The sequence below is a fragment of the Nerophis lumbriciformis genome, linkage group LG34 (assembly GCF_033978685.3).
Source record: "Nerophis lumbriciformis linkage group LG34, RoL_Nlum_v2.1, whole genome shotgun sequence".
NCBI classification, from domain to species: domain Eukaryota; kingdom Metazoa; phylum Chordata; class Actinopteri; order Syngnathiformes; family Syngnathidae; genus Nerophis; species Nerophis lumbriciformis.
The window spans coordinates 1,038,132-1,050,000 of record NC_084581.2 but is presented as its reverse complement, the minus strand read 5'-3'; the positions used below and the strand labels follow the sequence as shown (position 1 = coordinate 1,050,000).

General features: G+C 39.9%; 1 protein-coding gene across 5 annotated transcripts in view; it reads right to left on the bottom strand.

Moving 5' to 3' along the window:
• arhgap18 (Rho GTPase activating protein 18) overlaps positions 1-11,869 on the bottom strand; it is a 48,033-nt gene that overhangs the window by 22,333 nt on the left and 13,831 nt on the right. For 2 of the 5 annotated variants that reach the window (XM_061929234.1, XM_061929236.1), the window contains exon 1: positions 8,815-9,271. The exons of 2 other annotated variants lie outside the window; for them this stretch is intronic. In XM_061929234.1, the coding sequence (XP_061785218.1) occupies positions 8,815-8,948 (134 nt within the window). In that variant the 5' untranslated portion in view covers positions 8,949-9,271. Of the gene's footprint in view, positions 1-8,814; positions 9,274-11,869 lie in introns of those variants that run through there. One more of the 5 variants, XM_061929237.1, reaches the window with a different exon arrangement.

The following is an 11,869-nucleotide window of genomic DNA, read 5'->3' as shown; positions in this document are numbered from 1 at the left end:
ATCATGTTGGACAAGTGCACATGTAGTTACAGTGTACAGTATATGTCAAAAGTGGATCATGTACACAATGTCATTAGTAATAAAGCGACACACTTCCTAAAAACACTTTTACACTGTCTAAATACCAGCATCAAGTCCGAAACCCTTCCAATACACTATTGTGGCAGCTCTTAAATTGGTGAATGATATTACACTCTAATGACCTACAACCCTTTTTTGCTTTCAATTCCAAACACTGCTCAATGTTTAACAGCACAGTTACGACAAGCGTCTCACAAAAGATAGCAGCCTAGATGTCCAAGTTTCACGGTCACTGCACAATCTGCTTCTCTGTGTCACAACCTACTTTTATTAAAACCATTATTTGAAATACAGTAATCATTCATGTTAAATGATTTACAATGTATCCCACCCACCACTGCCACCAGGCACCCTCAAGTTCTTTGAGATACTGTGCAATGACAAGTGTTGTTACGAATTAGGATCCACATCGGCAGCAGATGGACAGGTGAGTATTAATGAGTGTATATGGCCGCCCTACAGGTGTGGAGTGTTTATTTTACAGCACCTTTGGTGAATTCAGATAGAGGCAACAAAACAAAAAGCAATTACTGGTAGTAAGCTAAACTGTTCAAGCTAATGTACGTGCTAAATTCAATATAATTTCACACACACACACACACACACAGATTACAGAGTTTGGCGTAATGGCCAAGCGTGCAAACTCAACAATGACGTCATATAGCGCTGCCCTCCCCCTGCAAGCCAACGCCACAGAAACACTGGGCAGTAACGTAAGCACCAGCACGACATCAAAAGTGTCCAGGCTGGTCCACACATATTACAGATTACTAATTTAGATGTTTTCAAAGTCACCACAACAACAAGTTGCTATTTTTCATGAAACTACTGTACTACACATTGTAGCTGGACTAACCTCACACATGTTAAATATATTAAAAAAGTGAACGCAAAGCAGATTATTTCTAGATATTTTGTACCTACAGGTGAACCCACAGCGGCGACCTGCACCCTCCTGTCATCATCCACTTCAACTGGACTTTTTCTGGAGTAGTTCTTACTTCTACTGCTCTCCTATCAGTTTCTCCTCCCAGTGGGCCTTATCAATAGCTCCAGAACAGTGTCATCATCATAACTAACTCCACACACGAAGCTTAAGACAGCATCGTCTGTAAGGAATGACAGAAATGCTTCATGTGAGATTTGTTGACGAAGGAAGCACTTCCTCCACATTAGCAAACAGCAGAGAGTTAATCATTTAACTTCATCAAAAGCTGCCCTGCACAAAAAATATGAATAAATGTTTGACCTCACCATAAATAAATCATACATTACAACAGCCACAAAATTGTGAAAACACACGTGGAGTGGCTCAGCAGGAAGTTAAATTTAAAATATTCAGTTAAGAATAATAACAGTGACGTTTGATGATGTTAAATTACAAATATTGCTTTATTACTAAAAAAATAAATAATAATAATTGTCTTAATGCTTTTCTGTAAGATCTGACATCAGTTTTGGAGGTGCTCATGCTGGTCATTATCGACAAGTAACGGGGGGCCTGATTTACTAAAACAGTGATTCTGATTCTTGTTTTAATGAATGGTCATTATGGTGGTATTTGGAGAGCCAAATGTTTTCTAAGGTGGTACTTATTGAAAACACTTTGAGAAATGCTGTACTAAAGGTTGCATGTAATAAAACACGTGCAAACCTGATAGCACACGCAAAGCTGATCTACTAAACGTGTGCAAAGTGGATTGTGTCTGTTAAGTGAGCAGAATAAGGCGTGCAATCCATTCTGCATCTCTGTCTTCATTAATATGCAAAATATATGCTGGTCATCAGCCCCAATACTGGGAGAAAATAATGCAAATATAATTATTTAGCACACACAGCCTGATTTAATAAACTAGAAAGTGATCGGGGCACCTAAATTAGCGTCTTTATTTAGCACGTCAGAAAAGTACGTGCAAACTGACAAGTTACACACTTTGCAATGCAAAGTCAGATGATGGACGGATGAGAATCCTTTGTCCTATGTGTGTGTGTAACATATTTGGACTGATATAGATAAAAAATACTAGACATATCGTCTATTCAGAAACATCCTTTTATAATTTCATACTGTATGCTGAAACAAATTAAATTGATGCATTTTTGTTTGCTCTGTGTTTTTGTAATGGTGTTATTTGTTTGTTTTTAACAAATCGGATATATACTGTTAAGATGTCTTCTATATGAAAAAAAAACCTCTTGAAGTATGCATTTTTCCAGCACATAAGTGCAGCCCCTTTGCATGGGTGTCCCCTTCACAGCGCTAAGAAAAAATATGAAAAACAGTGATTTTAGTGTAGTTTCACTGCACGAGTAAGACTGCTTCTAAAATGACCATTACACGTGGTAGGTGTCTCCTTCAGGTAGGAGCATGATAACATGAATGTGTCTCAGTGGCGATGCCCTGTACAGTAGATGCAAAAAGCTAATTTGCACAACTTTTCAATTGTTCAGTGTTTGTAGATGACACGCAACACATCCACTAATACTGCACGCTATTTTATAGATTGCGCACGCCGTTTAGCGCTTGTTATTTGAATCTTAGTAGATCCGGCCCTTAGAAATTGCGTGTACTATTAGTAGGCGTGTTGCATGTGATTTACTAAGACTGTGTGTACAATTGAGAACTGGTATTATTGCGTATATGATGATTCATTGCACATTCCTTTTATAACGCTCTTATCTTTGTTATGTTTTGAAACAAACAGCGGACCTCTATGTACCATTATACTGGGGCATTTTAGAAAAAGTCCTGCAATGCATATAAAACCGAAACCACTTTTTTAGCACGCTGAAGGTGCGCTCATGGGAGACATTGGCACTAACTGCGAGTGTGCATTGGAATGTTCCAGACCCAAGAACATGCATATAGCAAAAAGTGTTCTTCATATCAATGACAAAAAAAACATTAGAAAAATGCTAGAAGACACCAAAATGCATCAATTTAATTTGTTTCGATCAGCCCCTTAAAGGCAACCTATTATGCAAAACCAACTTTTCTTACCTATTTGTACCTGTCTTGTTTGACATTAAACCATGGAGGTATTGCAGAGATATTTATAAAACATTGCCTTCCTTCATACTTCCTCCAAACGGGCCGTTTCTAATTTGCCCAATTTGTGACGTTTTTCCAATTGGTGGCGTCAGCGGATATATCCATATATGGTCAAGTTTTATCGGAAGAGCTTAGCGTCAGTCTGCCATTGTAGTCTGACTTTGTAGTCATTAAGGTCCTTCATTTTTCTATCCTCTTGTTGTGGCGCATCCGAAAGTTTGAAAACGGTCTGTAAAACATAATATATACACAATGTTGACAAAAGAACCATTACATGTTATGCAGAAGACAACAAAGTGTTTTGAATGTAAGAAAAAAAATATATGCCCCCTTTAATAAATCCAGCAGCTATACCATGTTAAAATTATATTGCTGAATAGACGATATATCTATTTTTTATATATGTTGACAAGCCTACTTGGATGAAGCTGCAGCGTGATCGACTCCTTTCTCACAGCATTCCTGTGCGAATGCCAGTTTGCAGTCCTTTCTTGACAGGCTGAATATAGTCACAAAAAAGTGGCCGCAGAACAGTTTGTTTTGATGAATCAAAGATTGTTATAAAACATATAAATTATATCTGCATCTTCCCCTCCCAGTAATTTGGGTGTTCTGATGGTTAACATATATTCTGCATACCGGTCAGTATTCATAAAGACAGACATGCTAAATGAATTGCTCTCCTTATGTTACTCACTTAAAGGGGAACTGCACTCATTTTAGAACTTTGCCTATCATTCAATCATTATAAAAGACATGACAACAGATGTAGTTTTTTTTTTAATGCATTCTAACTCGTAAATAAACGTGTAAATAACAGTCCGTCCTCTATTCCACCCATAAAACCCCAAAAATAACCACCCAAAAACCGCCAACAATACTCCATTTACATTTTGTGGCTTGAATATTAACCAAGTATTAGTGATATTGTTATTATAAGCGCTAACACGAACAAACTATTTATAGCGGCGCTGTGACCACTAGCTTGTTTGCCTATGTAACATAATCGAGTGGTAACCTGTTTCCTCGCTTCCCTGCTCCCTGGAAGTTTATTGTAGATCCTAAATCATGCCTCTCACCTGGATAGAAGGACGAGGACATAATCAGACAAGTTGGTACACTTTGACAGCCAATTTTCACCCGAGAATGGAGAGTAAGACATGAAAAGACGTTTGGTTCGACACCTTTTTTCCACGAGGATTATGAGTCATTCTTCATCTAAACGGGACTAATAACTATAACAAGATTCTATCAGCCGGCATCTTAATGACAGCAGACATTGCACCGTAAGTGATGTTTTATTATGTTTATTGGCTCTTAAGAAGTCTGCAGTGAGTAATAATCAGTGATGTTGTCGAAAACAAAAGGGAACATTGTGATGCGTTTTTGAAATTACTGCAAATCAGCAAAATACTTAAATATCAAATGTTATTATAAATGTACCCTTTACTACATTAAATATACACTTTCAGCATGTATATAAAACCTTAATGGAGGTGTTTGGATGCGTTTTAAGGGCTTTATAGGCAGAATAGAGCGACTCCCATAGGCTTCATTGTAAGCTGACTTTTGATCGCATTTATTTACAATTTAGAATGCATAAAATAAATTTTAAAATATTTTCTTGTCTTACATAAGGATTGTGAATGATAGGCAAAATTCCTAAAACAAGTGCAGTTCCTCTAAGAGATGCCATCCTCTGCGCACACCTTCAGTAGATCAGGTTTTCTTTGTCTGCGTACATTTTGACATGACTTGCATCTGTTTTTTTTTTAAAGTGACAGCGCTCTGTTAGTCATAATTGAAAAAGACGCAAAGGTTACAAAAAACAACAAATATTTGCTAATTTGCTAAAAGAAGACATAAATAAGTTAAAATAAATAGGTTGTCTTTTTCATTTCGACATGATTTGCCATCAGTTTTCAACCAGTGAAACGACCTGTGTCGGTCATTTTTGCAAAGAACAAAGTTAGAAAGTACGAAAGAAAATATTTGTATATAAATCAAGTTAAAATACAAAAAAAAAAAAAAAAGAGAAGAGATATTTCAATTAAGTCTAAATATATTACTGATTTAAATGTGTAATTTCAGCATGAATTGACTAACCTTTTTCAAGTTTTACCTTGGATCAGATTATTCTATATTTTTTTTAAAGGGAAAAAAATACTTAAAAATATGAACGCGTTTGATTTGTTTCAGAGATATATTAAAAGATGAATCCTGTGCTTCCTGGAATGTTCCGGGTCTTTCACAACTTTCTGTGGCTATCATTTCAAGAGGAAACAATGATAGACACGCACTGCTGCGGGAGGCAAAACAAAGGCAAGCTGTAACGTGATGCTGTTTTTTTCTCTGCTTAGCGGGACAAGCCATCTGGAACACACACACACGCAGTACATGTACACAATACTGTGCAAAAGTCTTGGGCCAACACAACAGTACTAACAGCTAGTAGCAAATTACAAACATTAGTAATGATTAATAACAATACAAAATAGATGACTAATTCGGTTTCCAGTCCATTCAGTTTAGAAAGAAAGGTACGTATGTGGAAGTTATACTAAATATGAAAAATATTTGCCTACCAAATCTGCTTTTAATAATATTTTGGTCTTGAGCCTGTAGCCGAGCTAGAACAACAATGCTGGACAAATACATGTGTGTCAACACTCAAGAGCAGGTGTGGCCATTTGTGCACCTTTTGGAGTATGCTCTGAATTTACGGCGTGTTGATCCAAACATGCACCGTCCACACACGCACTCAGCATGTAAACAAGACAGTTATAAATAAAAGAGTCGGTCGTCATTTCCATACTAGCTTAGTTCCTGCTCAGTGCTTTCTATAGCTTTACGATGAGTTATGGGTGTTTCCTTTTATTGTTTGTGTCATCACACACACAAAAAAAAGGCAGAACATACGCGCACATGCACACAGATATCCATGAATGAATTTACTTGCACATGTATTCAAACTAATTTTGGGGTCAAACAAACAAAGTTTATCAGTTTAACAATCCTTTCCATAGCAAATATACACTATCAGTTATAGAGTCAATGTGTCACCATTGTACGACACAATGTTTTAACAAGTGTCAAAAGAAGTTGACCACTGTCAATATTTACAACAGCAGCAACAGTCAACCACACAAGCACTTCTCGCCTTGTAACGTTTGTAATTGTCATAAAGTGTAATAGTCGTTGGCTGTTCTTGAGACGTGAAACAAGTTCATAGGCCAAAATAACCTTTCGCACAACTTGAGGTACATCTTCCCCTAAATCTTGGTGTAATTGTGAGCTGTGCGACTTTACAGATTATTTTGTGTGCGTGGTGTTTCTGCGTCACGTTAGCGATCACGTACACACTGACTGGTTGTTACTCATTACCGACACACAAGACTTTGGACTTGACCTGCTTGAGATACTAACTAGCACATAACTCACCCACATTTTTGTTCTTGTTTTGTGTTTAATATCAATGCAAGGCTCTGACATACTTCAATATATTACTTCACCAAAAGGCTAACAAAGTCATAAATTACAACACAAGCAATATGTTTACCGTGGTCAAAGATCCTCTACAGTATATGACAGGAGCACTCTACCTTATTTTGCAATCAAAGAACAGAAGAGCGCTCCTGTCAAAAATAGCGGATCTTTGACGACCATTTGTGAGATCCTCTACATCAGTGGTTCTCAAACTTTTTTCACCAATGACCACGTCAGGAAAAACTTGGCTCTCCAAGTACCACCATAATGACCAACATTAAAATACAGTAGCATAGCACACCTAAGTATTCCTTAAAATCAAGGCAAAATGTTTTTTTATTTAACAAGTATATTTAATGTAGCTGAGATAGGCTCCAGCGCCCCCCGCGACCCCAAAAGGAATAAGCGGTAGAAAATGGATGGATGGATGGAAGTATATTTAATTAGGGCTGGGCGATATGACTGAATACTATATCACAATATACCATTTTTATATTGATCAATATTGATACGTTTTATGACTTAAGCCTGCCAATAAATACAGCCAAGAGTGCTATTTATCAGTGGAGAGGGTAGGGTGTCTGGTAGCCAGGTAGGATGAGCGCAGCTAAGTAATAAAATAATGAAAGTAGATTTTAAGGTAGTTGCAGATTCGAGGCACTAGGTGGCAATAGTGTATAAGCTATTGAACACTACACAGAGTACTTTGGGAAGCTCCTCATTAATTATAATCTGCAAATAATGCGCCGTTGCTTAGTGTCTGTGCTGTGTAGAACTCGGCAGGGTAAACCACGTAATACTCCATGCCAGTAGGTGGCAGCTGGTAATTAATTGCTTTGTAAAAGTCGTAATGTGTTGGGTGAGACGAGGATGGTTTGTTGTGATCACAATATGCAGGTGAAAACGTATATTTTGCTTAAACCAAAAATGAACATAAGGAAAAGGCAATGAAGCATAGGAATGGCTATGCAAAAACACAAGTAAAACTGAACTGGCTACCAAGTAAACAGAAACAGAATGCTGGACGACAGCAAAAACTTACGGCGTCCACCAAGTACATCCGTACATGACAGTCAACAATGTCCACACAAAGAAGGATAGCAACAACTTAAATAGCCTTGCTTGCTAACACAAAGCAGGTGTGGAGAATAGGAAAACACCAACAAAACAGGAAGGGCCACCAAAATAACAGCGCAAGACAACAACTAAAGCACTACACAGGAAAACACCAACAAACTCAAAATAAGGCACGACGACCTGGTGGAGTTTCATTTTTTAACGTTTTCTGCTGGTGGTGTGCCGCCGGAATTTTTAATGAAAAAAACGCACCTTGCCTCAAAAAAGGTTGAAAAACACTGCACTAGGCTACTGAGCAGGTTATATAATACTGTTCAATGACTGGCTGTTAGCGTGTACTTCCCTTTGCTCAGTGACATTTCCTGTTTCCTGGATTCCCAGCTGGATAATCAAACGCATCTTGCTTCATAATTTTGTATTGATATCGATTATGTGTCTATCGCGATACATATTGATAGTTTTATCGGCCCAGCCCTACATTTAATATATTTGGCCACAAACTGTACAAACTTCATCAACAATCATAGTCCATATACAGTGCGTATTTAACCACTAGATACAGCCCGTGTACCACTAGTTGTACACGTACCACAGTTTGAGAATCCCTGCGCTACATGACAGCACTGTGGTGCTTTTGTAATCTGCTGCAATACCGCAAGTCCTCCTTATCCCAGGTTTCATTTTAACTCATGGACAAAGTCTGATGTCATTCCTGGGCTGGATTTGGCCCATGGGCCGCCAGTTTAATAGCACTGCCGTAGTGTGCACAAGTGGTTTAGCTCCTGCTGTAACAGTGTCCTGGCACTATCCTGCTGTTTCAATGTCCCTGCACTAATAACGTTTCTACTTTGCAAAACATGGGCATGCATAACAAGTTGGTGATGATTAGAAAAGTACAAAGGGGACCAAACACAAAAAAACATGGCAGAGTGGGCGGGGCTAGAGGCATGCGAGTCAAAACATTTGGTGGCGTGCAACATTGAAGCTTGTGCAGTTAAGTGGCAGCTGCATGACTCACTCACTCATGATGACAGCCAAGAAGAATTAGACTTAAAACATGAGATGTTGTTATCACACACACACACACACACACACACACACACATGCTGGTGTCCCACCTGGCCGCAGGGGGGTGTTGCTCCTGGGCTGATGGACACGGCACACACAGTCCCGGTTTGGGCAAGAGTTCTGCGTTGCTGTGGTAACCCGTCAAGACCACTCCCTGGGACTGCTGCTGCGGCTGCCGACTCATGTTTCCCCTCCTGCTCTTCCCTCTATTTCAACAACATATGACGTCCGACGACCGTGTGCTGCCGTGTGTCACACGAACCTCCATCTACACGGACCCTACCGACTCCTCGTAATTCCAAATGAACAAAAACTTTCCATTGCCTCCGTCCTTGAGTGGCACCGGAATTAAAAAGAGTCGTCGCGGCATGGGCTGGCCATAACAGAGGGCAGCCCACCGGTGCATTACAGCGACGCCATTGGCTGAAAGTACAGCGAACTGTTTTAAAGCGATGGCGCTCTCTGTTGACCGCGGAATAAAACTAGACATTAACGTTTGAATACTGTTGCAGACTGTGCGCTAAATTCTGGACATAAAACGGTTTATTTTCTTATCACTACCCATTGAATAGACCTAGCAAATATAAAGTGTGGGACCTAGTAAGTGATATTTTAACTACTTGAGAGTGAGGTTTGCCTTGGGTTTTCTTCCGTTTGTTACTTCCGCACTAAACGCGTTTAACCAATGAAAGCGGGTGCTGGTCATCACGTGGTATACAGTGATACATTTGTGACCTTTCGTAGTGCTCTTCTTGGCAATAATCAGGCAGGGGAAACGCCTCCTGTTGCCAATTGTGCTATAAACCCGACATAAAAACAGATGTTTTATTAATATATATAAAATAGAATAAGATTTTGAAATCCTTTAGTATTGTCTTCTTGATAGTTACTTACAAGTAAACATGTTTGACTGACCAATGAACTTAGGTTGATAGTTCCTAATGGCTTTGGGTGATTTTCCTAAATTTGACAAGAAAATCTCAGAAATACACATTTATAACATTTTAAAAGCAGCATACTTTGGATTTGAACCGTATAATTGCTCGTTGATCAATGTTTTTGATTGATTGATTGAGACTTTTATTAGTAGGTTGCACAGTGAAGTACATATTCCGTACAATTGACCACTAAATGGTAACACCCCAATACGTTTTTCAATTTGTTTAAGTCGGGGTCCACTACTACTATCATATATACTATCATCATAATACAGTCATCACCAGAGGTGTGGACTCGAGTCACATGACTTGGACTCGAGTCAGACTCGAGTCATGAATTTGATGACTTTAGACTCGACTTGATCAAATGTAAAGAGACTTGCAACTCGACTTAGACTTTAACATCAATGACTTGTGACTTCACTTGGACTTGATCCTTTTGACTTGCCACTTTCCCCAAAATCCAAAGCTTAAAAAGTTATTTGGGAGCGCTCCGTATTTTTCATTTTCTCCGTCTGTCTATCAGCGTGTTGTTCCTGTCAGCTGGTGTGCTCTCAGTACAACAGCCAATCAAATTAGATCTACGTTGTTTTCATCATGCAGCATTCATCCAATCAAATTGCAGGACAACCAATGACCAAGAGTTGTCCAACAACGTGCCAGTGAGAAACAATTATGCCAATGTTGGTTTCGTTCGGGTATAAAAACTACGACTTGGTCAACATAAAAAGAATTGCCGAATGCAAATCACGCAGTTCGAATATTACAGACGGAGACGCAACAACTTCCAACTTCGTTCGACATTTGAAGTTGCACAGGGTAAGTTTTGAATGTAAGATAACGTTTATTGGCTTAGTAACGTGACTTTTATTTGCTGTGTAGTTAAATCAGTGAGGCTGCAAACTCACTGCTAACGTTATAACCATAGACATCTTATAAGTAGACGCAGCATCAACCGCTACTGCCTACTGGCGCAGACGAGACGCGTGGCCGCCATCTTGGAGTGGTGATCCGCTCCACTCAGTGCAATTCATTTGGCAGGTGTTGTGTATTGAGCTTCATGTTTTGTCTGCACTGTGTTACACCCAGTGACCACCAGGGGGAGTGCCAGGTGGGTTTATATATATTGGGTTGGACTTGCGTTCTGGGTGTGCAAATAAAGTTGTCTAAAGTATACACCAGCTCCCGACTCGACTCTCGTGATCACATTGCTAAGGTGAACAATGAGTATGACTGTAAGTGTTACCGACTAACAGTCAGTATATAAAAATTGGCGACGAGCACGGATGCGCCTGCCGACTGTTTAAGAAGGCGAGGGGCGGCGAATCCGCGGAGTTTATCGGCGGCTAGCGTTAGCTTAGCTTTGTTAGCGTTAGCTTCGCATAGCAGCGGGGGTACGGCTCACGTCGGGACGACACACCTGCGAGCATGGCGGGCGTCATTGGACAGATGGATGCCTTTGATGAGTCGACGGAGCAGTGGTCGACGTACGTGGAGAGGTTTGAGCACTTTGTGGCAGCAAATGGACTGAATGAGGAGAGGAAGCTGCCGGTGTTTTTCAGCGTGATGGGACCGGCGACGTACGGTCTACTGCGCAGCCTCATCGCCCCAGAGAAGCCGGGCACGAAAACGTATGGGGAGGTAGTGACATTGTTGCAAGCACATTTCTCCCCAAAGCCCATAGTGATAGCGGAGAGATATAGGTTTCATAAGAGAGGTCAGGGGGAGGGGGAAACTATTACACAGTATGTAACAGATTTAAAAAAATTATCAGAGCATTGTGAATTTGGAGCTTACCTGCAGGATGCACTAAGAGACAGGTTAGTGTGTGGGTTGAACAGTGAGTCGATTAAAAAGAGGCTGTTAACAGAGAAGGATTTAACATACCAAAGAGCAGTTGAATTAGCAGTCTCAATAGAAACAGTGGCACGAGAATCTCAACAGCTTAGTAGCTCACAGAAGGTGAATGCTGTCTCTCTCTCCTTGCCACCGGGCCGTAAATGCACTCGTTGTGGTAGAGTAAATCACAAAATGGAGGAATGTTTTTACAAGGACCAGTCCTGCCACAATTGTGGAAAAAGGGGGCATATAGCTCGTATGTGCAGGGAGGATAAAGGGGGACCGAAGACAACAAATTTTTTTGTGGTTAAAAAGGGACAGAAAACGA